Below are 27,883 nucleotides of genomic sequence, written 5' to 3'. Positions count from 1 at the left end.
CCGATTCGTTGAGATGACGAAAAAAAACGTTCAGAGATCAAGGAAGCACAAGCTTTCTCAGAAGGCTGCTGACCAACCAAACAATCCTCTGCCAGACCCTAACGCTGTGAGACGTCACGGACTCCAAAGCAGGAGGAGGACAATGTGAGGAAGACAGCTTTTCGGTGAGGTCCGCTCTTCGCTTAATTCTTTCTGTCCAGCCTTCTTCTGTCCAAAAGGACCCTGGGAGTACTTGCTGTTCCGTTCCGCCTGATCCTTTTTTATGTAAAAGCCGAGTGCGTTTTCGTGGGCTTCGTGGGAGACGAGGCAATGCAGGCAAACATTAGCACAGTGTCTGGAGAACTTCCATACGCCCGGACTCCTGACTCACCTTGGCTGAGGGTCAGACCCAAATGGAACACCCTACTCCAGGGAGTGGAGGCAGCTGGCAGGTTACGATTTCTTATTGGAGGGCTGCTTAGCAGGGAGGAAAGGGACGGGTCAGCGACCGAGTGTCAATGAAATGGATTCACGCCCAAAGACGCTTTGACTTCTCCATGAAGACCCCGCCACCTCCTACCAATGGTTGCGGCGCAGTCCAGCCTGGTCCCCCGAGGGCGGGTGGGCGCCGACGCCCTCTTGGGTGCGAGAGGCCGGGGGGCGGGGGCGGAGCCTCAGTGCAGCTTGCTGTGCACGGGGTGGAGTAAGGTCATGTGCTCCGCCCCCTTGAAAGGCAGCTTCTCGTTGGAGTAGTGGTGCACCACCTCGGGGATGCTGTCGAAGACGGCACTCGTCTGGTCCAGCGTGTACTTGTTGTCCTTGGTCTGGGCCACGATGATGTGGACGCAGCCTTGGCTCGTCCTGGAACGAGACAGAATCGAGGAGGAGACTGAGTGAGGGCGCCAGGGGACCCCCTCCTTGCTGGAAAGAACCCTGGTCAGATCCACAGGGAGACAGGTTCTCGTCCGTTCCCGGGATCGTTACAAACCAACACGGCCCTCGATAAATGTGCGTCCCAGCCGAAACCGGTGTGGCCCAGTGGATAGAGCTTCGGTCTGCGGACTGAAAGGTCCCAGGTTCAATTCTGGTCAAGGGCATGTACCTGGGTTGCGGGCACATCCCGTGGGGGGGGTGTGTGTGTGTGCAAGAGGCAGCTGATGGATGATTCTCTCTCATCGATGTTTCTAACTCTCTATCCCTCTCTCTTCCTCTATGTAAAAAAATCAATAAAATATATTTAAAAATTTTTAAAAAATAAAATGTTACAATTAAAAATAAATAAATAAATGTGTGTCCTGGAGTTGTTCATCCTTAGTCATCACACAAAGTCAACAAGTCTAGTCCCGCCTGGTCCTCAAATTGCCAAATTACTGTGCTTAAGCCCAAGTATGAGACCACTAAGGTGAGTTTAAACTCATATTCTTTTTTTTTAGTGCATTTTATTGATTTTTAAAAAAAGATATATTTTTATTGATTTTTCACAGAGAGGAAGAGAGAGGGATAGAGAGCTAGAAACATCGATGATAAGAGAAACATCGATCAGCTGCCTCCTGCACAGCCCCCACCAGGAATGTGCCCGCAACCAAGGTACATGCTCTTGACCGGAATCAAACCCGGGACCTCTCAGTCCGCAGGCCGACGCTCTATTCACTGAGCCAAACCGGTCCCGGCCATTTTATTGATTTTTTACAGAGAGGAAAGGAGAGGGATAGAGAGTTAGAAACATCGATGAGAGAGAAACATCGATTTAGCTGCCTCCTGCACCCTCCCTACTGGGGATGTGCCACAACCAAGGTACATGCCCTTGACTGGAATAGAACCAGGGACCCTTGAGTCCGCAGACCAACGCTCTGTCCACTGAGCCAGACCGGTTACGGCTAAACTCATATTCTTCATCACGGCTGAAAGGACACGTATAAGGTTTCCTCCTTCTTTCTTCCCCAAAGAATACATTAACAACAACAACAGCAATAGTAGTAAAACTGTTCCCGTCCCCCCCCCCCCCCCCCGCTTACCCCCTCCCCGCCTCCCCTCCTCCCCTCACTGCATCTCAGTCTGGAAAGACCGCCCTGGCTGTAGGGAATGACAGCTGGCCCTGGAGGCTCTGAGGCCGAACCCGCCAGCACCAGTGTCAGGAACACAGCACGGCTATTCCTGGCATTGTGTATCTGGTGGCCTGTCCCGTTCTGAGCCGTGCTGCTCACACACCCTCCGCCCCAGCCTCTTTCCCCTCCAGCCTGATTGTTTCAGCTGCAGGGGCTCAGCTTCCTGAGGAAGGAAACGCCGTTAGGGCGCCTGACAATGATCCTCCAATATAGCACCGCTGGACTCGCGGGCGATGAGAGTTTCCATGATTCAAGCTCCACCGGGCCCCCAGGCAAAACGAAGCTCCGTGTGCAGTCAGACAGGGGAGGGACAGCGACTCAGCGTTTCCTCCTCCACCACAAGGAGCTGGTATCAGAGCGGCGCTTGGCATGGGAACAATCAGGGATCTGATTTATTAAAACCCCCGAACGCTGGGGGACGGGTGAAAAATGACTGAATTATCCTGTCAGACACTGTTCTTTTTGTCGGGAGTTATTTCTCTGGGGAGAGGACCCGCGTTAGATTGGGTAAGGTGAGGTACAAACTGACTCATGTACCATGACACGATATCGAGGCATTCACCGCCAACCCCCTTTTGCATCCTAATGAGAGCATTTCAGACTCTGTCGCCCAAGCAAATGCATTTTAGTAGGTGGCGATGCATGCCCCCCTGTGGACTATCTTGAAATGGTATCTTTTTTTGTCTGGTCATCGAATCCACGACAGGAAAGACTGTCCACGGCCCCCCCTTCCGCCCCACTCCCCACCCCAACGGGAGAGCCCGGGGCCGCCACACTCACTTCAGTGCAATGGAGTACCGACTGGTCCCGGACTCGCTGTTCCTAACCAGGTAGCCAGCTTCTCTGCAGGGCTGGAGCCGGCTCTCAGCCTCCGCACGGGTGATGGCGCCGTGGTACCAGCTGGAAAACGGGTGCAGGGGGGAGACACCACGAGCGTCAGAGCAGAAATCCAGGCCGGGCCCCGCTCCACGAAGCGTCAGGTGACAGCACGCCTCGCAGGAGCGCCGCAGCCCGGCCCGGCCCCCCTCCCCGCTCAGGACGGACGAGCTGCCGCTCTGGGCGACCCCGGGCCCCAAAACCACCCCCCCCCCCCGAGGGCGCTCCCCGGGCCGTGTCATCGCTCCGTCGCGGGAACGAAATGTATTTATTTATTTTTAAAATATTTTTTATTGATTTTTTTGCAGAGAGGAAGGGAGGGGGATAGAGGGTCAGAAACATCGATGAGAGAGAATCAGCCATCAGCTGCCTCCTGCACACACCCGCTACGGGGGATGTGCCCACAACCAAGGTACATGCCGTTGACTGGAATCGAACCCGGGACCTTTCAGTCTGCAGGCCGACGCTCTATCCATTGAGCCACACCGGTTTTGGCAGGGAATGACATTGAAAGCCAGGCTCTTGGTACAGGGGCCCTGGGCTTTGGAAGTGGGCTTTCCCCCGTCAGCCCCGCCCACACAGGCCCTCAGGAGCCCCCATAGCCATGGGCCCCGGGCTGGGGTGAGCGCCCCCTGCTGTCGGTGCGGGGACTCACGGCTGCTTGTCCAGCGGCAGGCCCGGGTCCACGCGCTCGCCCTCGCCGTGGTCGGGGAGCACCGGCTTCAGGATCTTCTGGGTCCAGCTCTTCTGCCGGTGGTGCTGCCTCGCGGGCTCCTCCCTGGGGGAAGGCCTCTCGGAGCCTTCGAACTGAACTGGAAGGAAGGCTCCGTTAACATCCGAGGCCCCAGGCCCCGGAGGCCGGCCGCCGGGAACGTGCAGAGAACAAACCTCCGTCTCTGTCTCTGCCTCCCCTTGGGCGAGCTCGCACACTCTGCGGACCCCCCCCCCCCCCCCCCCCCCGCCGCCGCCCGTGGTATCTGATCACTCCGGAGCACCCACCGATAGCTCCTTGCCCCGCACGGCACTCATCGGCTGGGGCAGTTTTAGGATAGGAAAGAAGCCGAAACCGGTGTGGCTCAGTGGATACGGCGTCGGCCTGCGGACCGAAAGGTCCCGAGTTCGACTCCGGTCAAGGGCATGTGCCCTGGTTGCCGGCACATCCCGGTGGGGGGTGTGCAGGAGGCAGCTGGCTGATCCATGTTTCTCTCTCATTGATGTTTCTAACTCTCTATCCCTCTCTCTTCCTTTCTGTAAAAAAAAAAAAAAAAAATCAATAAAAGTATACTTTTTGAAAAAGAATCTGAAAGAAAACCCACTTTAACATATTTCAGCATGTGACTTTAGGGAAAAAATGCTTCAATTCTCGTATATTCAGATGAAAAGACTTCACCAAGTTACAGGTGACGATTCCTTGCAAGGGTCCGTTTTCCTCTGTGAAATCGAGCTTTTACCATGAAATAGTAAAACAGAAAGAAAAGCCAATGGCGAAACAGGACGTGACTGCTGAAGGGCGCCTTCCCGATGCCGCGCCATGGAGCCGGACAGAGGATGATGAGAGAAGACGGAAGGGAAATTCAAACGGACGTGAAGGTTGGCCAGCAAACAGATTACCTTCTGTGTTCACCCTTTACAGGAACTGCACTTTCCTTCTTAATTTGAACACCAGGATATTTTCCCCATTGATTTTTTTTGGGAGCGTGGAGAGGAGGAGGGAAGGAGAGGAGTCGGGGAGGAGAGAGATATACACTGAATGGCTGCCTCCTGCACAGGCCCTAACTGGGACAGGGGATCGAACCTGCAACCCAGGTATGAGCCCTTGCCCGGAATCGAACCTGAAACTCTTCTGTGCCCAGGCTGGTACTCCAACCACCGGGCCACACTGGCCAGGGCCACGGACTCCACTTTCCATCGCTAACGTGGCGTGACTCTTGGAGGGAAAAGACATGCCTCACTTTACAAATCAAAGGCCAAAGAAATTACGTGGCCGGCCAAGTGGAAAACCGGTGTCCCGAGAGAAGCAGGAGGGCGAATTACCTTTAATACCTACTGACAGCCTCTCACCTTCCTTGTAAGTTATTTAAAAAATTCACCCGTAAAGAGCTGGCTCCTCCAGGAGGAAGAAGAGAGAAACAGCTGGCGTCACCCCAGCCTTCCCATCGCCTCTGCCTGCAACGCCTGGGAACAGGGATTCTGACAGGTCTGAGGAGCGGTGCCAGGAAGAGCTACAAAAGCTGCTCCCCACGAGAAAGCCCTGGCGGCGACCAGACAAGGTTTTCCAATAGTCACTCACGGCCTCTCCACGAGCTGTGCCCGGGAAGGGAAAGGAGAAGGAAATGGCGGAAGGATAAAAGAGGACTGCGATGGGAAGGGCTCTTCTTTGGTCCTGGTTTTCCACCGGGCCCGATTCTTTTTTATTATTAATATGTTTTATTGAGTTTTTACAGAGAGGAAGAGAGAGGGATAGAGAGTCAGAAACATCGATGAGAGAGAAACATCGACCAGCTGCCTCCTGCACACCCCCTTCTGGGGATGTGCCTGCAACCAAGGTACATGCCCTTGACCGGAATCAAACCTGGGACTCTTCAGTCCCCAAGCCGACGCTCTATCCACTGAGCTAAACGGTTTCGGTAAGGCCCAATTTTTGTTTCCTCTACCCAGCTCCTCAGAAAAGGAGACTTGCACTTGAGGACGAATAAAACATGGCAATTGCCCAGTGGGCTAAGCTTTCCCAGCAGGACAGCAAAGAGCGAAGGACATGCCCCGTCACCTGACAGGCCCCCCCCCCCCCGCCTGACAGCGCCCCCGCCTGACAGCGCCCCCCCTGACAGCACCCCCCGAAAGCCCCTCACCTGACAGCGCCCCCCGACAGCACCCCCCGCCTGATAGTGCCCCCATCTGACAGCGCCCCTCCTGACAGCCCCTCACCTGACAGGCCCTCACCTGACAGCGCCCTCCTGACAGCCCCTCACCTGACAGCGCCCCCCCTGACAGCCCCTCATCTGACAGCCCCTCACCTGACAGCGCCCTCCCGACAGCCCCTCACATGACAGCGCCCCCCTGACAGCCCCTCACCTGACAGCCCCTCACCTGACAGCGCCCTCCCGACAGCCCCTCACATGACAGCGCCCCCCTGACAGCCCCTCACCTGACAGCCCCTCACCTGACAGCGCCCCCGACAGCCCCTGACCTGACAGCACCCCCGACAGCCCCTCACCTGACAGCCCCTCACCTGACAGCGCCCCCATCTGACAGCCCCTCACCTGACAGCCCTCACCTGACAGCCCCTCACCTGACAGCGCCCCCATCTGACAGCCCCTCACCTGACAGCGCCCCCATCTGACAGCCCCTCACCTGACAGTGCCCCCCCTGACAGCCCCTCACCTGACAGCCCCTCACCTGACAGGTCCTCACCTGACAGCCCCTCACCTGACAGCCCCTCACCTGACAGCGCCCCCATCTGACAGCCCCTCACCTGACAGCCCCCCCCCTGACAGCCCCTCACCTGACAGCCCCTCACCTGACAGCGCCCCCCTGACAGCCCCTCACCTGACAGCCCCTCACCTGACAGCGCCCCCCTGACAGCCCCTCACCTGACAGCGCCCCCATCTGACAGGCCCTCACCTGACAGCACCCCCGACAGCCCCTCACCTGACAGCGCCCCCCTGACAGCCCCTCACCTGACAGGCCCTCACCTGACAGCGCCCCCCTGACAGCCCCTCACCTGACAGCGCCCCCATCTGACAGCCCCTCACCTGACAGCGCCCCCCTGACAGCCCCTCACCTGACAGCGCCCCCATCTGACAGCCCCTCACCTGACAGCCCTCACCTGACAGCGCCCCCATCTGACAGCCCCTCACCTGACAGCGCCCCCATCTGACAGCCCCTCACCTGACAGCCCTCACCTGACAGCGCCCCCATCTGACAGCCCCTCACCTGACAGCGCCCCCATCTGACAGGTCCTCACCTGACAGCACCCCCGACAGCCCCTCATCTGACAGCCCCTCACCTGACAGCGCCCCCATATGACAGCCCCTCACCTGACAGCGCCCCCCTGACAGCCCCTCACCTGACAGCCCCTCACCTGACAGGTCCTCACCTGACAGCACCCCCGACAGCCCCTCATCTGACAGCCCCTCACCTGACAGCGCCCCCATCTGACAGCCCCTCACCTGACAGCGCCCCCCTGACAGCCCCTCACCTGACAGCGCCCCCATCTGACAGCCCCTCACCTGACAGCCCCTCACCTGACAGCGCCCCCATCTGACAGCCCCTCACCTGACAGCACCCCCCTGACAGCCCCTCACCTGACAGCGCCCCCCTGACAGCCCCTCACCTGACAGCGCCCCCATCTGACAGCCCCTCACCTGACAGCGCCCCGACAGCCCCTCACCTGACAGCGCCCCCATCTGACAGCCCCTCACCTGACAGCACCCCCCTGACAGCCCCTCACCTGACAGCGCCCCCATCTGACAGCCCCTCACCTGACAGCGCCCCCCTGACAGCCCCTCACCTGACAGCGCCCCCATCTGACAGCCCCTCACCTGACAGCCCCTCACCTGACAGCCCCTCACCTGACAGCGCCCCCATCTGACAGGCCCTCACCTGACAGCGCCCCCATCTGACAGCCCCTCACCTGACAGCGCCCCCCTGACAGCCCTCACCTGACAGCGCCCCCCTGACAGCCCCTCACCTGACAGCCCTCACCTGACAGCGCCCCCCTGACAGCCCCCCCCTGACAGCCCCTCACCTGACAGCGCCCCCCTGACAGCGCCCCCATCTGACAGCCCCTCACCTGACAGCCCTCACCTGACAGCACCCCCGACAGCCCCTCACCTGACAGCCCCCCTGACAGCGCCCCCGACAGCCCCTCACCTGACAGCGCCCCCGACAGCCCCTCACCTGACAGCCCTCACCTGACAGCCCCTCACCTGACAGCGCCCCCCTGACAGCCCCTCACCTGACAGCGCCCGCACGATCTGCTCCTTCTTCCACTCCCAGGGCTGCTCGTACTCGGCCGCGGGCCTCTCGTCGTCCTGGGGCAGCCGGCCGTGGGCCTCGGGGGGCCGCGCCTTGCGCTCGGGGCCCCCCTCGGCCGCCGGCTCGTAGGGGGTGTCGTACAGCTGCGGCGGCTTCCCCAGCAGGTCCTTGGAGCTCCGCCTGCGGGCCAGCGCCTCCGGCTTGGCGCCCGGCTCCCCCGGCTCCCCGGGGCCATCCAGCAGCTGCAGGGCCTTCACCAGGGGGTCTTTGGATCCTCGGCGTCTGATTTCTGAAAAACACGCGGCGCACGGAACACCCTGAGAGGCTGCCAGGAAGCCGGGATGAGCCAGCTGCCTTCCCCCCGGCTGTCTGTGTGGTGGGGTGCAGGGACCACCAGCACGGCTCCTACGGCTGCAGGAAGGAGCCCGGCCACATCATGGGACAAAGTCCCAGGAGCAGGGATCACATCTGAAGACAGGTGTGCGCCTGGGAGCCGCCTACAGAAGTGTCGGGAGAACAGAAGTGTCCTGGGGCCACTTGTCCCGCTGTTCCTGGTCCCGTGTTGGCTGTGAGGATGATTTACCTGCAGAGTTTTTAACTGTCAGGAGATCAAAGCATCTTAATAAAAACCAACGGAGTGTTAACTATATATTCAGAGCACCGGGCATTAGACATAGGTGGTTTGTTTCTTTCTTTCTTTCTTTTTTTAATATTTTTAAATTGATTTTTTACAGAGTGAAGGATAGCAAGTGAGAAACATCGATGAGAGAGAGAAACATCGACCAGCTGCCTCTTGCACACCCCCCACCTGGGATGTGCCCACAACCCCAGTACATGCCCTTGACCAGAATCGAACCCAGGACCCTTCCGTCTGCAGGCCGACGCTCCATCCACTGAGCCACACCGGCTTCGGCGGCATAGGTGGTTTCCGTAGAATGGGGAAGCCAGGCCCATCCACAAATGCCGCGTAACCGGCTAACCGCGGCAGGATAAGTAACCGCAAAAGAGGTGTCCCGAGGAGGAACAGAGACGACCACGCCGCTCACAGGCCTGGTCGTGCACTGCGCCTGAAGCACCGTCCCACACTCACGGAGCTGTGTGAGATGGGCCCCGTCAGCGCCCGTGTCCCAGGGGAGAAATCCGAAGCGCCGGCGCTTAAGGAAACTGCCCAAACCGTTCAGTGGCAGAGCCTGGCCTCCAAACAGGAAGCGGGGCTCCCGAGCCACACTCGCCACCGCGGCCGGCACTTGGCCCGGCGCCAGGCAGAAGAGGAATGGAAGATGCGCTGACTCCGATAGAGGAGGTCACTTCCAGCGGAGGAAGCTGCACGAGGGAAGATAGGGAGGCGGGGGCCACACAGGGCTTGTTCCCAGAAAGGGGAGCTGAGAGATGAGTTCAGAGGACAGAGGCCAGGAGAGGGGAGAGGGGGCGGGAGGAGAAGCCAGAGGAGGAAGCGGGCCCGGGCACCAGCGTGTAGAAAGACAAGGATGCAAAGAAAAATGATTCCACTTTTTTTTTTAAACAAGCAATAGAAGCAGCAGCCCTGTAGGTTGCTTGGTGTAAAAACACACACACACACACACACACAAAAAAAATAAAAACAAAATAATAACAGTTACATTTCTGTTTTGTTGGGAGGTAATGCCATACAGTGTATAGGATGGAATAAGCCAGAACAGTATGGTCTGGACTTGGACAAAGAAGGCTGGGAAGCCCTGACCGGTGTGGCTCAGTGGATAGAGCGTCGGCCTGCGGACTCTAGGGTCCCAGGTTCGATTCCGGTCAAGGGCATGCACCTTGGTTGTAGGCACATCCCCAGTGGGGCTGTGCAGGAGGCAGCTGATGGATGTTTCTCTCTCATCGATGTTTCCAACTCTCCTTTCCTCTCTGTAAAAAAAAATCTATATCTATCTATCTATCTATCTATCTATCATCTATCTATGACTTGAAAGGAGGAGTGATCAGGTAAGAAATGGATGCGAAAAACCTGGTGCAAATCCACCTGCCGCCAGCTAACCAGCCGGCCACCGTGGGAAAGCACCAGCAGTGTCTGACTGACCAGGGTCGAGCCCAGAGGCCGTGGCAGGTGGAGTCAGTGCCTAAGGTCTGGCCAACCAGAGCCGGGGACGTAAGCCAACAGCAGCAGCATGTGGTTCTTCTCAATGCCCCTCCCCTCCTCTCTGTAAAGAAAAACCCAATAAAATATAATTTAAAAAGTAATAATCGGATGGACGGTAGGAAGACAGAGAGGAAGGAACTTTAGAACTTCTTCAAAAAGGGGGCAATGTGGATCGGAGCTCAGAGGGAGATGTCATTACTCGCCGATGGATCCCGTCAGTCCTGGGAGGGTGGACGCAGCCACCGGAGGAGAGGCGGCGGGCTGGAAAGGGGTCCACGGAGACCCGGGACTCCCTCCGGAGGAGAGGAGCCGGCAGAGAGGACTGCGAAGGAGGGCCCGTGAGGAGGAGGAGGAGGATCGCACACTGCGAGGCCACCAGCGCCGGGGAGAAGGGCGTGGGGACACTGTGGAGAGGCGGCATGGATTCTACCCGCCAGGGAAGACCACTTCTCTTTCTGGTTGATTTCAGAGAAGAAGGGAGAAGGGGGGGAGAGAGAGAGAAACACCGTGGACGACAGAGAATCATCCATTGGCTGCCTCCGGCACCACCCCCACGGCGGTCAAGCCCGCAGCCTGGTCACGTGCCCCGACCGGAAACCGAGCCTGACCTTCTGGCTCACAGGTCAGTGCACATGGAGCGACTTCTTTAACAGGGAGAGGACAACAGGCGAAACGCTCAAGGGAAAGGTTTTACAATCAGGACTCTACACGAGAAAGGACAGAGCTTATTAACAGGGTGAAGATTTAATTCTGCTGGATGGGGGTCCCTGACTGCAGTTCCCTGGAATCACCTGGGAGTTTTAACCGCCACTGAGGTCTGGGGCCTATCGGCAGAGGTCCTGATCCAGTCGGTCTGGGGTCTGACCTGGGAGTGAGAGGTGCAAAAGCCGCCCCCTCCCCGCCCCCAGGTGATGCTAACGGGAGGCGAGGCCCCTCCTGGGCCCCCGGTCCCTCTCGTTCTCCTGCTCTCCAGAGCACTGGCCATCGCTAGCCCTGAAGAGGAGTGTCCCCCTGTATCTACCCCCCCACCCCCCCAACAGGGCGCTCGGACTGGCCCCGCCCCCGGGCCAGGAGGGGGCCTGGGGTGGCCTGAGGTCTCCTGCCCTCCAGTCCAAGCCTCTTGACTTTTAATCCAACCGCTTTCCCCCCCTTCACGGCTTATTCTAACGGAGTTACGGAAAGTAAGAAACAAAACACCCTCTGCGCTTGGTTCAACGAAGATAAGGCTGACGTTTCTTTTTCTTTCTTTTTTTTTAAGAGAAAACACAAAGGAATTCGTAGGATGGATTTAGAATTTTTCAGTTTCTGGTGTGAACCTAAGCCTGCCCTCCGTTTAGTCTGGCTCGGGCTGGGGTAACCTTTTCCCAAGGTGCGGGCCTCGGTTCTGCCCCGCCTGAGGCAAATGGAAAAAGCGTCGATGCCAACCTTGCAGCGGACGTCACGCTCCTGAGGAAATGTCAACACGTCTGTGTGAGAGCGGCCACGCACAGCGATTAGGACGCTGAGCTGTTAGGACACCCGTTTGCGTTTTCACTTCGGAGATGAGGTCCCTGCACGTCTGTTTCAGGCTGTGGGTGAGCACGGAGCTCTGGGGAAAACACTGGAAAGCATGCAACCCCGAGAGTTCCTTCCCAAGATGGGCCTGGGCCTGGGCAAGATCTGCAAAGTGGAATCCTCTTTTTAAACGATGTTTCATTGGGGGGGGGGGGAGAGCCTGACCACCGGCCGCTGCCCCCTCCAGGGGAGGGACCTCCCGGCCCCGGCCAGCACCTGGCTGCCCCGGCCAGAGGCGCCATAGCAACAGAAACAATCGCGGGGCTGCACGCCGACCCTTCCTGCGGGGAGAATGGCCCCTGACGTGCAGAGCCGGCTCCGAGAGGAAACGGGCCTGAGAAGGAGGAAATGGCGAGAGGAAGCTACGCCCTGGCTTTGCCGATAGAGGCCATTGACATGGCAGACAACAGAATGCGGCCGGCGGGCTGCAGATAAACACCCATCTGCGGCCGAAACCCGGGCCTGACCTGCAGCAAGGTGGCTGGAACAGACTGCGGGCTGCAATCTTCCCGCCCCAGCTCGGGCTGCCCACAAGGAGGCCGCTTACAGTGAAAAGCCTAGCAGGAGACCAAGCCTTCCTTTTTACTCAATTCGCGGTAGCCGGGACGTGTCATGCCTCCCGTTGTCCTGAGTCCTCTTTGAAGGGGGATCCTCTGGCGTAGCGGTGCTCAGTGTGCATGCATGCCCTAGCATGTGATACCCAGGATCTCAGGGAAGCCTCGTCACGGAGTTCGGGAAGTGTTAACCCATTTCACAGGTGGGTAAACTGAGGCCGTGCAGCCGTTTAGCACGGACTCCAGAGCTTTCTCCATCCTTCCGTCCTTGAAGCCCCAACGGTCTCATGTCAAACGTGAGTTACAATTTCTAGAATGCCTTTTCCCCTAATTCATTTCATAACTTAGCCTGTGCCAGTCTACGCTGAGAGCCTCCTCAAGCTCTGATTTCCTCAAGAACCAGGAAAAGGGTTCCCTCCCGCACGAAATCAAACCTGCCACCAGATGACACGCCAACCAACTGAGCCACACTTCCACGTTTTCTGAACAAAAGCAGGTGTAGTTCAGAAGCCCTGAAATCTAAGTTTAACAAGGCAAGTATAGACAAATTATATGAATAAAAAAAATAATCTTCTGTGTATGCATTTAAAAATATATATATTTTATTGATTTTTTACAGAGGGAAAGGGAGAGAGATAGAGAGCTAGAAATGTCGATGAGAGAGAAACATCGACCAGCTGCCTCCTGCACACCCCCTACCGGGGATGTGCCCGCAACCAATGTACATGCCCTTGACTGGAATCGAACCTGGGACCCTTCAGTCCGTAGACCGACGCTCTACCACTGAGCCAAACCGGCTTCAGCTATGTATGCATTTTTAATTATGGGTAAATTTTTAAACGGAGACCTCAACAATGCGATTCTCCTTTAGATTTCACTATTTAAACAGTCCTACAAAACCATTTGGAGGCAAAAATATTATTTTTAAGCAAAACCATTTGGAGGTAGAAATACACATTTTTTTAAACCACATGCGACTGGAGGGTCCCAGGTTCAATTTTAGTCAAGGTCATGTACCTTGGTTGTGGGCACATCCTCAGTGTAGAGTGTGCAGGAGGCAGCTGATGGATGTTTCTCTCTCAGCGATGTTTCTAGCTCTCTCTCCCTCACCCTTACTCTCTGTAAAAAAAAAACAAACATCAGTAAAATATATTTTTTTAAAAAGACCCTTTTAATGCTTAAGTGGCTAAATTTGGTGGCTAAAACCCATAATGCTAAACTATAGGGAGTATTTCTACTAATTATTTAGCTGCAATGATTCTGCTCATTTAGCAGAACAACAAAGTTTGTACTACGATTGCCTTGTATTCTCAGTCGTATCTTTTTATGAACAATCCTCTGAATCCATCTAAGCAAGAATTCACTCATAGATGGATACAGTGTTAGCCTTTAAAAGGTAAGAGCAAAGTCTTGGCAGGGATCCAGGGAGCCCGGGTCCGGGGACTTGGCCACAGGAAAAGTACTAACTGCCTCTTAATGTGTTTCTTCCTCTGCTCCCCGAGGCAGATGATGACTGTGATTCTCCGCCTCCTGGCACTTACCACCCTTTTCAGTGACATGTTTTCCTCTGCACTGGCTGGCGTTAGGTCTGTCAGCCCGGGGCTGGGAGGGCCGAAAGGACAGGGGTCATGTGGGTCTTGTTCCCTGGGTGCCCAGACCCTGCATGGGGCCTGGTCCACAGTGAAGAAATACTGGTTGGCTGTTACACATCAGGACAGTGTTCTCGACACCCAGGACACTGTTAAAATCAGACATGTTATTCCCACTTCACAGTCATTAAAAGGGCGGGACAGGGACAGATCCAGAGGCAGAGAAGCATCGATCAGACTGACAGACCTCAGAGGGAAGTTAGGGGAGGGTGGGCGAAAGGAGATCAAACGAAGGACTTGTATGCATGCATATAAGCCTCCCTAATGGACATGAACACCAGGGGGGTGAGGACATGAGTGGGGGTGGGTTTCGGAGTCAATGGAGGGATGAGGACACATATGTAATACCTTAATCAATAAGAAATTAAAAAAATATATTTTTTTAAAAGGGCGGGACAGAGGTTAGGCGCTCCACCGTTAAACCATTCATCAGTATAGTCTCCTTCTGCTCCTGAAATGTGGAAACAAGCTAAAAAGAAATCCCTAACGTTCCCCAAGAAATACGGGACATTTCTGAACTTGACCACAAATCACACAAGGAACAAACTGAACAAAAAAGGCAAAAGTTTTCTTTTTTTTAAAAACACACCAGGCAGCAATCTTTTATTCCAGCTTCCGATAAACTCACTTCCTGTTATTCTGCCCAGCTGTGTAGTGTAACCTACTGGCAGAGGGAGAGGTATACTCGCCACATGGACTGGGAAGTGCTTTTGGATATATATGCTTTAAACGAAGAAACTTTAAAATTCACCAATTTTTTTTTTTAAAAAGCACAGAGAAGATGGAATAATTTTTAAATTAATTAAAATTTTTAATAGATTTGCATTTAGTCTCCAGCTGACTGTATTAATTTCCCGTTCCTAAATGGATTCTTTCACAAAAAAATGACTTAACACAGGAGCCTGGCATGAACAAGGGCTTACATAGTAAATGCTAGCTGTCCTTATTATTACATTTACTCATATTGGACAGCTTTGACTTTTCACTCTAACCTAAGGTGACCAGACGTCCCAATTTTTAACATTTTGTCCCGCGTGACAAATTGTTAAAAATCTGAACTGTCCCGCCAAAAGCGGTATGTCTGGTCACCTTACTCTAACCCTCTCTCTGAGTCTGAATGGGAAGATGCCTCACTGAGGAATCAGGTTAAAAGTGCCTCTGCATGCACCATTTCATATTTTGGGGGCAACTTGATATAGGAAGCAGACGATCCCATCTGGAGTGGTAAGACCTGAGTTCTAATTCCTGCTTTGTCTCTTACAAAGTCTTGGGAGCTTAGGCAAGTCAAAATCTCCTTGATCCTGTCACAAGGGGATGATGGCCCTGGAGTTTTGTGGGGATTCTAGGGAGAACAGAAGATATATTCATCTCTAAAAAGCACAACTACTAAACCAATTTGGCTCAGTGGATAGAGCATCATCCTGCGGACTGAAAGGTCCTGGGTTCGATTCCAGTCAAGGGCAGGTACTTGGTTGCGGGCACATCCCCAGTGGGGGGTGTGCAAGAGGCAGCTAGTCGATGCTTCTCTCTCATCGGTTTCTGACACTCTATCCCTCTCTCTTCCTCTCTGTGAAAAATCAATAAAATACGTTAAAAAAAAAAAGGAAAAAAAAAAAAAAAGAAGCACAGCACTTTCCCTGCAATCAGTGCGGCTCAACAAACAAACAGCGGGCCAGTAGAGACAAATGACGCATTCCGGTTCAAGAGAGAGGAGTAAAACCCAAAAGACAAAGGAAGGTGAACAAAAAGGAAACATTTTTTTTTTTTTAGACGAACTTTTTCCTCCATGTTACGTGAAAGTAAATCTTTTCCCCTATTTCTTTCAAGTCTCCGATTATTTTTCAAAACTCTGACTAACTTGGTTTTCACTTCCTTTCATTCACAGATTTCATGAGAGGTCAGCGTCCGGTGACCTTCAGGGTCACGGCCTGGCCGGGGTACACCCTCGCCGGCCCCGGCTTATCTCTGCGGGCAGAGCCAGGAAGCGGCAGTGCCTTCCGCTGGCAGCCGCCTGCACTGGGGGCGCCTGGGGGGACCCCTCCAGGGGCTGCGTGCGCCCCCTCTGCTCAGCTCCTCCTCGGGGGCTCTGCTGGCGGAGCCCGAGGCGGACGGCTTTTCAATCTGCTTTTATTATTTATTTATTTATTTATTTACTTAAATATATTTTATTGATTTTTCCACAGAGAGGAAAGTAGAGAGATAGAGAGCTAGAAACATCGATGAGAGAAAGAAACATCGACCAGCTGCCTCCTGCACACCCCCCACTGGGGATGTGCCCGCAACCAAGGTACATGCCCTTGACCGGAATCGAACCCGGGACCTTTCAGTCCGCAGACCGACGCTCTATCCACTGAGCCAAACCGGTTTCGGCAATTTTTTATTTTATTTTTTTAACAAAACAATCCAACATCATTTATTGTCATCTGCTAGTAACTTAAGGGTATTGTAAGCCAATATGAATAAACGGGTAAGACATATTCTCCCAACAAAGGACACCGTACACACAAACTGTATTGCTTCTCAGCAACTCCTCACTTAGCACTCAAGTCATTTCTAGGTGGAGACACTTTGGAGCAGAGTAATATTATTTCCTTTCAGCATGATCCGACCTAGTTGTTTTCCTTGACTTTATTTTAGAATGAATCTCTTCTGCATCATCTCATACGAGGTTCATATACTCATCAAAACCAATGATACCGCCGAAGCCTGTTTGGCTCAGTGGATAGAGCGTCGGCCTTCGGACTGAAGGGTCCTAGGTTCGATTCCGGTCAAGGGCATGCACCTTGGTTGCGGGCACATCCTCAGTAGGGGCTGTGCAGGAGGCAGCTGGTCAATGTTTCTCTCATCGATGTTTCTAGCTCTCTATCCCTCTCCCTTTCTCTGTAAAAAAATCAATAAAAAACAACAACAACAAAAACAAAACCAATGATACAGCCTTCTATCCGCATATTCACTTGCTCATCAAGCCACACCTGAATCCGAGATCTGTTCTGCAAGTGTCTGAAGGTGGGGAGGACGGGCTGCCCCTGGCCACGGTGCGCCATGGTGGGAGCTAACAAAGACGACACCCAGCCCCACGCTCCCCCTGCGCCACTTCTGGAATAAAGGACCGGCTCAATCTGCTTTTAAACCGGAGAGAGTCTCACATGTGACCCCTGACGCAGGCACGAAACACACGGCACTCACACAGGCTCCTCTGGGTCCGTCATTTCCATTCCGGACTAAAGCACGCTGAAGGGCAATATGGCGAGTAAGTAACTTACTCTAAAACCCACAAATAAAGCGAAATCATGAGTAAGTATGTCATTTTAAAGTTCTGTTTACACTAATGTAAGAGATTTATGAATAGAAGGGAAAAGTGTGATGCCGAAAGTGACGGGGGGGTTGCTTAGCTCCTGAGTCTGCATCGCTCCGACTTGAGAAGTCACAGGCTGTCTCTGGTTTTGGGAGGTTTGCTTTGAACGGCGTGGCTTGTGCCATTCCTTCGTTACTGAACGTTTTGCTCCAAATGTCGTAGAGCTGGTGGAGAAACCAATCTCCTCTAACGCAGAGGACCCGTCACTTTGCGTCCTTTGACAACTTAAAATCCTCTAAGTATGTACCAGTCTCTGGGTGCAGATTTAGGACTCCCGTGACTGATGTTCGATTTTGAAAGCAGGCAGTCTTAAAACTGGAGATCACGTTCTGAGCAGATCTGCAAACTCACTATGAACTCATTTTACACAGAACTAGAAACTCTACGAAGACCCCCGTACATTCCAGAACGGAAGGATACCAACGATAGAGGAAGTTACCTGGATATTTGACTTTTGTGTGTGTTTGTTTTGGTTACTGTGGTTAAACCTCATCTGAGGGTATTTTTCCCATTGCTTTTTCTGAGAGGGTGGGAGGGAGGGAGGGAAGGCTGGATGTGAGAGAGCCCCATCCGGGGGCAGGAGCAAAGCCACAGCCCAGGTATGGACCTTGACTGGGAATCGAACCCTTTGGCGCACGGACCGACACTGACAACTGAACCACACCGGCCAGGACTTGACTTTAGTTTTGAGTCTAATTTCTGGCCCTTCCACTCAGCATGCCCTGGTTAAACTGCTTCTTTCCTCTTCCCTAAACACGGAGTGGTTACTACACTGCACTCTCCACGCGCGTGTGCGAGGTCTGCCCCACGGTGCAGCTCCCGGTTACACACCTGTTATCATCTGCTGTGCGTCGTAGGGCTCCATGTAGCCGTCGTTCTCGCCCACTCGCTCCGCATCCCGCTGGCCTTTGGTCCGCTTGGCATCATATGGGTCAGCGTAGTCTTCTAAAATGATGACCTGCGGGAGGACCGGAGAGGAGAGCTGCTGAGGGTTATCATATGCCAGGGTGGCAGCGGCAGTGAAATGGCTACTGACAACCTGCTGATCTGAAAAGACATCGAAATCCCTAGTTCTTGCCCTGACCAGTCTGGCCCAGTGGATAGAGCATTAGCCTGTGGACTGAAGGGTCCCGGGTTCGATTCCGGTCAAGGGCATGTACCTTGGTTGTGGGCACATCCCCAGTAGGGGGTGTGCAGGAGGCAGCTGATTGATGTTTCTAACTCTCTATCCCTCCCTTCCTCTCTGTAAAAAATCAGTAAGGTATATTAAAAAAAAAAAAAATCTCTAGTTCTGCATAGTTTTTGCACTTGGTGGTGTTATTCACCGAGCTGCATAAACATCTGATTTTTCTGTAGTGTAATTGGCTGTCAGCAATTCATCTAAACCCCGCTGATCCCCGACTCTTTTCACCTCCTTTTCTTTCCCTAAGCAATAGAGCATTTGCCAGGTCCCAGGGTGGCTGAAGTGGGTGGTGGGGAGTGCCGCCTATAGCTTTAAAGCATAAAAAATGCTGGTCTACCACCTTCCCCATGATTTGGTCTTTTTAATGCCAGCAAATCACGGTAAGCCAGTCAATCGCCCAGGCACTGCTGAGTGAGCGCTAGCACTGGCGAGGGGATCAAAATAAGACCAAGTCCCGCTTCTTGTCTTTCAAGGAATTTGTAACAGCTCTAAAGGGGTCAGGCTTTACAATGAGAAATAGGTCAGAACTGAACACCATTGTGGGAGTTCCAGGTTCAATAACGCTTAGGCAGACTTGTTCTCAGAGGCTACAATCAGACAGGGTTTGATCAGTATTTGTGTCAGATAGCACCTCTCCTCCTAAAAACACCAAGGGGCCTGCAAAGGCGGGGTGTGTGTGGTGTGTGTGTATGTGTGTGCGTGCGTGTGCGTGTATATGTGTGTGTGTGTGCGCATGGGCGCGCCATAGTTCCGTCCTGTAGCAGCTGTGTGACGACGTGGGAGGTCGTGAGAAGCCCCTTCCCTGGGAAGAAGCTGCCCCACCATCTTTTAAAAATATATATATATTATTGATATTTTACAGAGAGGAAGGGAGAGGGATAGAGAGCTAGAAAACATCAATGAGAGAAACGTCAATCAGCTGCCTCCTGCACAACCCCTACTGGGGATGTGCCCACAACCGAGGTACATGCCCTTGACCGGAATCGAACCTGGGACCTTTCAGTCCGCAGGCCGACGTTCTATCCACTGAGCCAAACCGGTTCCAGCTGCTCCACCATCTTTGATTCCATCCTCCAAAGAGCTCCCGGAGCAGGACCTTGGGAGCTGGCAGGAGAACGGAGACAGCCAGGCAGGAGGGAAGGGAGGCCACCTGCATGACAGCCCTCCACTTGGGAGGTGGCATCTAGAAGCGATGCCCACGAAAATGCCCAGGCAAACACTGCTGGGGACCCTGACGAACCACCCCCTCCCTGACTCTGTTCTTCTGACTGCCCACCGTGTGAACTACCTGCCCGAAGCTCAACAAGGAACAGGAAGGGAGATGGGCAGCCCTGGGCGCAGGTGCCTGCCTACATCTAGGTCCAGTGGTTGGCAAACTCATTCGTCCACAGAGCCAAAAACCAACAGGACAACGACCGAAATTTATTTGGAGAGCCACATTTTTTAAACTTACACTTCTTCTAACACCACTTCTTCAAAGCAGACTTGCCCAGGCCGTGGTATTTTGTGGGAGAGCCACACTCAAGGGGCCAAAGAGCCGCATGTGGCTCGTGAGTCGCAGTTTGCCGACCACCGATCTAGTCAGTCAGGCAGACCACTCCCATTCGGACCAGCTGGGGCCTGGGCAGTCCCCAGGGCCTGGCACGAGGTGGGCAAGCTGCAGGTATTTGTGGGAAGAGCGAATGGAGGGAGGGATGGAAGGACCCAAGGCAGATAGACCTGCGTGGTCTGTCCCTCCGGCTCCTGACTCCATTCGGGCGGGCAGCATGTTGGAAGCCGGGCCGGAGAAAACCTAAGTCCCCAGGGCAGAAAGCGATCACCGGGCCGGAGACCAAAAGCCCCGTGCGACCTCGTCTCCCTCCCCTTTCCACACTGAAGCGCGAATTTAAACCAGACACGCGCCCAGCTCATCTCTGTGAGAACGGAGCGAGTCTCTACGCTCTGGGGCGCCGGGAGCAGTTCTCCCCATCTGCCATTTCCTCCAGAGTGTTCCTTTGTTCGCTTCTCCGTCCCCCTGCAGAGCCCGGTGCCCGGTGCCCCGGACCCCGTTTGGCTGCTGCAGCGCCCGTGGCCATGGGCAGAACAAAATGGCTTGGGGAAAGCCCTTTCGAGGTGGGGCTCCCAAACTGGGGGTGGTGGGGTGGGCTGGCTGACCCCCCTCTCTGGAGCTTTGAAAACCACACTTACAAGTGTGGAGGCCACCATTCCTTATGCTCAAGAAGCAAAGTCATACACACGTCTAGCTTTGCAACCCTCCCCGGATTTCAAACTTAAAATAAGCCACCACGGATCAGGGGCCACAACAGAACAAAGCAGGAAGGTTTCCTCCAATGGTCACTCATCCACACGGCCAATAAAACTAAATGCACGGTCCATTCTGCAGAGTTCCCCACCCCTGACATGAGGATTTTGCAAGATGAAAAAAACTAACGTGTTTTTTTTTCCTAAACATATTTTACTGATTTTTTTACCTTGAGGAAGAGATAGGGACAGAGAGCTAGAAATATCGATGAGAGAGAAACACTGATCAGCTGCCTCCTGCACACACCCCTTGACCGGAATCGAACCTGGGACCTTTCAGTCAGCAGACCGATGCTCTACCACTGAGCCAAACCGGTTTCGGGAAAACTAACGGTTCTGAATGGTCCCCTAGAAGTCACCCATGTTAGCGGGGAAAACACAAGCACAGGGACCTCTATCTAGGGGTTCACAGGCTCGCTCTCCTCCCCCACGGTTTCGCCTCCGCAGGGTGGTCCCGGGGAGACCGGGTTCCTACCGTGTCCTGCTGCTTCATCATCTTGCCCTTGTCCAGCTCGGGGCCCAGGGAGGATGGGGACGAGGACGCGGAGGAAGAGCTGGAGCTGCTGCTGCTGCTGCTGCTGGAGCTGCCGCCGGGGTAGCCGGCCTTCCCGTTCTTGTCCTGCGCGTCCACCTTGATGAGCCGGTTGATGTAGGTGCTGCAGCCCGCGCTCCGGGCCGCGCCCCGCGGCGGCTCCTCGTCGGGGGCGGCGGAGCGGGAGTTCTTGCGGCCGCGGCCCGCGGCGGCTTGGAGCAGCCCCTGCAGGCTCTCCCGGGACAGCCGGCTGTCCTTGGGCGGCGCGGGGCCGGCCCCCGAGTTCTTGCGGCCCTTGCCCGCGGGGGGCCCCGCGCCGCCGCCCGCCTCGGGGTTCTTGCGCGGCTTCCCGCCGCCGCCGCCGCCGCCGGGCCGGGCGCGCTCCGACACGGTCCTGAGGTTCAGCGGGAACTCCTTGAACCACTTGGCCGCCATGGGGGGGGCCTGGCCGGCGCGGCCCGCGAGCGTCGTGGCCGCGGAGCAGGGGAGCGAGGGGGCCCGGCGCAGACACGGGGGGGCGCCAGGGGCCGGGGCCGCCGCATCCCCCGGGCGGAGGCGCTGGAGCCGCGGCGGCGAGGCCCTTGCGACGGCGGCTCCGCGTGCGCCCACGCCCGGCGGGGCCCCTCTCTCCTCCCCCCGGCCGGGGCGCCGAGCGGGCGGGCGCGGCCGCGGCTCCGGACACGGCCGGCGACAGGCACGGCGCGCGGGGCTCCGCCCGGGCTCGTCCTCAGCGCGGCCCGGCCCGGGCTCCGCGGCGCTGTCCGGGGGCGGCGGTCCGGGGGCTCCCCCTGCGCTTCCCTCCGGAGGGAGCGGCCCAGCCCGCGCTCCCGGGGACAGAGGGCACCGAGCGGAGGCGGCGGGAGCGTCCGGCGCCGCGACGGGCGAGGGACCGACGGTGGCCGCCCCTCCGCGGCCCGCCCTCCCCTCCGCGCTGGCGCCACCCCGCCCTCCCGCCCGGATCCGGGGGCGGCGGGGCCCGAGCCTCCGCGGAGGCGGGTCCGGGGGGCACGTCCGTCCGGGAGGAAGCGGCAGCCGCTGCACGTGCGGGCCGGCCGCGCCCCGGCGCGGAGCACATCCCCCCCAATCGCTCCCCCCCGAGCGCCGCCCCCCGCGAGCGCCCCCTCTGAGCGTGCCCCCCCCCGAGCGCCCCCCTGAACCCCCCCTAAGCGCGCCCTCCCTAAGCGCCCCCACTGAGCGCGCCCCCACTTCTGCGCCCCGCGGGTCCCGGCCGCCCGCTGCAGTCAAATGCATTCGGGGTGCGCCACGTGCTTCTCTCCCACCCTGAAAACAGCCCCTCTTCTCTCCCCCACCCCACCCCAGAGCCAGGCGAGCCGGTCCGCTCCCTCCAAGCTCTCTGGGAACGTTACTCTTTGGGGGGGGGGGGGTGGGTGTGTGCTTTTTTTGGGAGGTGCTGTGCCTAATAAGACTGGAGCTCACTCGCTCCCAGGCCGGGGATCCCGGGGTCACCCTCCCGGAGCGCCGCCCCGCGCCTCCAGGACCGGGCTCTCTCCGAGGGGATCTGCGGCCGGAGGGGCGCCTCGCCCTGCGCCCCCAGGGCCTGGAGGAGGCGGGTGTGAGGCGATGAGGCCCCGAGGGCCGGCGTCGGCGTCGGGGCGGTGGGGTGGCTGCACTGGGCTGAGAGAGGAGAGGCGAGGCAGGGCTGGTTGTGGGTTCCAGGCCCGGGGCTGCAGGGGGAGGAGCGGTGAGGACCCGGGGGTGGAGGCAGTTGTGGGACTTGCACCCCCATGACCATCCAAGTTGGCAGGGGGCACTGTTCCCGCAGGGCTGGTCGCTGGCTTCACCCCTGGGGCGTCTGAGAGGATTTTGGTGGGGATGGAGGGGTGGGGGGTGGGAGCGGACAGCAGAGACTGAAGCTGTTCAGGTGCGGAGTTCTGTTAGAACTGTGGGTCACTCTACGTTATAAGAGGTCTCTGCCACCACCCTACTGCTGGAAGCAATAGTGTTGTGTTTTTAAAAAATATATATATATATTTTATTGATTTTTTTACAGTGAGGAAGGGAGAGGAATAGAGAGCTAGAAACATCCATCAGAGAAAAACATTGATCAGCTGCCTCCTTGCACACCTCCCATTGGGGATGTGCCCGCAATCAAGGTACATGCCCTTGACCGGAATTGAATCTGGGACCCTTGAGTCCGAAAGCCTGGGACCCTTCAGTCCGCAGGCCAATGCTCTATCCACTGAGCCAAACCGGTTTCGGCAGCAATATTAGTTTTTAGCTTTAAAAAAATTAGTGTGGCGGAAACCGGTTTGGCTCAGTGGATAGAGCATTAGCCTGCGGACTGAAGGGTCCCAGGTTGGGTTCCAGTCAAGGGCATGTACCTTGGTTGTGGGCACGTCCCGGGTGGGAGGTGTGTAGGAGGCAGCTGATCGATGGTTCTCTCTCATCCATGTTTCTAGCTCTCTATCCCTCTCTCTTCCTCTCTGTAAAAAATCAATAAAATATATTTTTTAAAAATTAGTCTGCCATAGAGGCTCATATAATACGTTCTAAATCCTCACTGCAGGCCACCCCGGGCTTCATTGGTGAGCACTGCTTTGTGAGCCGGCATGGCAAAAGAAAAAATGTTTCTTTCTTTAAAAAAAAATTTATATATATATATATATATATATATATATATATAATTGATAAAAATCAATAAAAAATTATATATATATACTATATATATATATAACTTTTTATTGATTTTTTTTACAGAGAGGAAGGGAGAGGGATAAAGAGCTAGAAACATCAATGAGAGAGCGATAGTGATCAGCTGCCTCCTGCACATGCCACATTGGGGATGTGCCCGCAACCAAGGTACATGCCCTTGACCGGAAACGAACCTGGGACCCTTCAGTCCGCAGGCCAATGCTCTATCCATTGAGCCAAACCGGTTTCCACGAGAAAATGTTTCTTGACTTTTAAAAAGAAGTTTTATTGCGATAATCACTGGCATACCATAAAGCTCACGTTTTCAGTGTGTGATTAAAAATATGGAACATGTTTACAGCACAGCCACTGTTAGAACATTATGTCGTTGACGGCAGCCTTGGGCCTCTTAGCAATTACCACCCATCCCATCTCCTCCTTCCCACCCCAGGCAGCCGCTAATCTACTTTCTACTGCTACAGATTTGTCTGTTTTGGACTTTGCATGTGAGTGGAATCCTACAACATGTGGTCTTGGTGTCTGCATTCTTTCCTTCAGCATCAGGTTTTTGAGACTCCTCTGTATTGTAGTATTTGTTAATGCTTTGTTCCTTTTGTGTTGCTGAATAATGTCCCGTGGTATGGATAGACCACACTTTATTGATCCATTCACGTGTCAGTTGTTGGGCATTTGGGTGGTTCCCGCTTTGGAGCTGTGTTCCCACCACAGCTGCTGTGAACACGTCTTTGTGTAGACGTGCGTTTTAATTTCTCTCAAGGTATTGCTGTGTCACGTGGAATTCTCTGTGTTTTTGCAGAGTGACTGCACCATTTTACCTTTCTGCCGGCAATGGGAGGGTTCCTGTTTCTCCACATCCTCAACACGTCATTATTGCCGTCCTTTTTATTTTATGGCCATCACAGTGAGCGTGAGGTGGTGTCATTGTGGCTTATTTTTTAATTCTCACCTGAGGATATTTTTTCCATTGATTTTTATATTTTTATTAAAATCTTTTTTTTATTGCCCTAACTAGTTTAGCTCGTGGATAGAGCGTTGGCTTATGGACTGAAGGGTCCCAGGTTCGATTCCAGTCAAGGGCATATACCTTGGTTTCGGGTCAAGGGCATGTATCTTGGTTTCCGGCACATCCCCAGTAAGGGGTATGCAGGAGGCAGCTGATTGATGTTTCTAACTCTCTATCCCTCTCCCTTCCTCTCTGTAAAAACATCAATAAAGTATATTTAAAAATATGTGTTTTTATTGGTTTCAGAGAAGGGAGAGGGGGAGAGAGAAAGAAATATCAATAATGAGAATCATTGATGGGTTGCCTTCTGCACACCCTACACTGGGGATCGAGCCCGGAACCCAGGCATGTGCCCTGACTGGGAATCGAACCATGATCTCCTGGTTCATAGGTCAACACTCAAACCACTGAGCCATGAGGGCCAGGCTCCACTGATTTTTAGAGAGAGTGGAAGGGAGGGGGAGAAACAGGGAAAGAGAAACATTGATATACATGAGACCCACTGACTGGCTGCCTCCTGCTCACACCCGGGCTGGGACCTGAGGTCAGGGACCAAATCTGTAAGGCAGGTATGTACCCTTGACCTGGGAATTGGAATCAAACCCGAGACCCCTCTCCGACGGCCGGGGATCTAACCACTGAGGGACACTGGCCAAGGCTGTCATTGTAGTTCTGATCTGCATTTCCCTAATGCCTAACGATGCTGGGCATCTTTTTGTGGGCTTCCTGGCTGTGTGTATGGCTTTGGAGAAATGTTGATCAGGATGTTGGTCCACTTTCTGATTGGTTTCTTTTATCTTGTTATTGAATGATACAGGTTCTTTATATAGTCTCTGTCTTTTTAAAAGCACAGATAAGACGTTTCTCCAGGCCAAGTGGAAACTCCCTGGAGAGTGGTGTTGTCTGGATTCCAAAAACAGGGTTCTCCCTTAATGAGCGTAGATCGCTATCTTGGGCAAATGACCAGATTATTGTTTTGGGAGCCTCCGGGAACTCCTCTGTACAATGGGGTAATAACGGGGTGATAATGTACAGCTCTTAGGGCTTCTAGCGAGGACCCCATGTGCAACGTATAGGAGCTGTTAGCACCTGGCCTGGCCGGCCCTTAAAGTAAGGCGACCAGACATCCCGATTTTGGCAGGACAGTCCCGATTTTTAACAATTTGTTCCACGTCCTGTGGCATTTTAAAAAAGTCCCGAGATTGCCAAAACCGGTTTGGCTCAGTGGATAGAGCATTAGCCTGTGGACTCAAGGGTCCCAGGTTCTATTCTGATCAAAGGCATGTACCTTGGTTGTGAGCACATCCCCAGTGGAGGGTGTGTAAGAGGCAGCTGATCGATGTTTCTCTCTCATCAATGTTTCTAACCTTCTATCCCTCTCCCTTCCTCTCTGTAAAAAATCAATAATTAAAAAAAAATTGTTAAAAATCGGGACTGTCCCGCCAAAAGCGGGACATCTGCTCACCTTACAGTAGACTTTTCTGGGGATTCCATGAAGTTGGGACAAACACCCACAACCCTGATTCTGCCCGCACACCCCTCTCTGTTTTTATTTCCCTATACCAACGCCTTTTAATTACCTTCATCGCTTCTGGTTCTATTTAAAGTTAGCTGCAGCGAAAGCTGTGGTTTCCTGCGACAGCTGGGAACAATTGAGAGAGTTACCATTTTCTTTGAAAATTTAATGTTTTAATTACACGTGTTAAGCAAAGGAAAGAAAAAACCCGTTTCATAGGATGTTGACAGCCTTCGTATCTGTAGGAAAAGAACCAAGGTGTCCTTCAGGGTCACAGACCCGCGTTCCTCAATATCTTTTTAAAAATATATATATTTTATTGATTTTTTACAGAGAGGAGGAGAGAGGGAGAGAGTTAGAAACATCGATGAGAGAGAATCAGCTGCCTCTTGCACACCCCCTACTGGGGATATGCCCACAACCAAGGTACATGCCCTTGACCGGAATTGAACCTGGGACCCCTCAGTCCGCAAGCCGACGCTCTAGCCATTGAGCCAAACCCGTTTCGGTCTCAATATCTTTTATAGCCATAAGGACATCATCTGATGTCCTTGAACTTGGCCTTTCCCTTCTGTAAAATGAGAAGTCCGTGCTCCTCCGGGTCATAGGAAAGGGCCTGCGAGATGCATACCGTGAAAGCCAATGGCCACTGTTTACTGAGCTCTTGATCCGGGGCAAGTGCGTGAAGCACAGCACCGCCCTCCCCCCTGGTGATGGCGGGCAGAGGGCTCCTTGGACAAGAAATGTGCCCAGGGCTCTGGGCTGGACCTGAACCACTTCCCTACATGCCGAAGGCCCCATGCTCACCACACGCAGACTCCCGAGTGGAGGTGGGTGCTTTTCAGTATTTTTGTCTGTTAATCCTCACTTGAGGACATCCCCCCCCCCGCCATTGATTACTAGAGAGTAGGAGGGAGAGAGGGAGAGGGAAAGAGAAACACACTGATGTGAGAGAGACACATCTGATTGGTTGCCTCCCATACTTGCCTCCCATACTGGGATCAGGGATCAAACCTGCCATCCAGGTACATGCACTTGACTGGGAAAGACTCTTCGGTGCGTGGACAGACGCTCTAACCACCTACCCACACCGGCCAGGGCGAGATGGATGTGGTTTTCAATGTGCTCATGGTAACTATTTTCTGTTCGCTGTGATAACGAATCTCCACGTGTTTCGTTCGGAGGGCCTCCGGGTTGGTGAACAAGTGGAGGTCTGCGGGGAGGGGCTCGCCTGGAGGGCCTGCAAGCTCTGCACCCGCTCCCCAGACCCCGCCTTAGGCCCGTGGTCGGCAAACCGCGGCTCGAGAGCCACATGCGGCTCTTTGGCCCCTTGAGTGTGGCTCTTCCACAGAATACCACGGCCAGGGCGAGTCTATGTTGAAGAAGTGGCGTTAGGAGAAGTTCAAGTTTAAAAAACGTGGCTCTCCAAAGAAATGTCCATCATCGTACGGTTGATACCTAGCTCTGCGGACTGATGAGTTTGCCGACCACTGCCTTAGGCATCTCC

At 54.6% G+C, this 27,883-nt stretch overlaps 1 protein-coding gene across 1 annotated transcript; it reads right to left on the bottom strand.

The window, feature by feature from the left end:
- Window positions 1-297: 297 nt before the first annotated feature.
- Window positions 298-26,446, bottom strand: SHE (Src homology 2 domain containing E). The gene is made up of 7 exons (XM_045583423.1): window positions 26,441-26,446; window positions 21,128-22,219; window positions 18,000-18,126; window positions 7,918-8,226; window positions 3,616-3,772; window positions 2,865-2,984; window positions 298-840 (listed from the first exon to the last, which is right to left on the bottom strand). Exons 1-7 carry the CDS (start codon window positions 26,444-26,446, stop codon window positions 654-656), a joined length of 1,998 nt encoding a protein of 665 aa, XP_045439379.1. The 3' UTR covers window positions 298-653.
- Between the last annotated feature and the right edge of the window lie 1,437 nt (window positions 26,447-27,883).

The sequence above is a fragment of the Pipistrellus kuhlii genome, unplaced genomic scaffold (assembly GCF_014108245.1).
Source record: "Pipistrellus kuhlii isolate mPipKuh1 unplaced genomic scaffold, mPipKuh1.p scaffold_m20_p_18, whole genome shotgun sequence".
Taxonomy (NCBI): Eukaryota; Metazoa; Chordata; class Mammalia; order Chiroptera; family Vespertilionidae; genus Pipistrellus; species Pipistrellus kuhlii.
The sequence above is the reverse complement of the archived record's forward strand: the minus strand, read 5'-3'. Positions and strand labels throughout refer to the sequence as shown.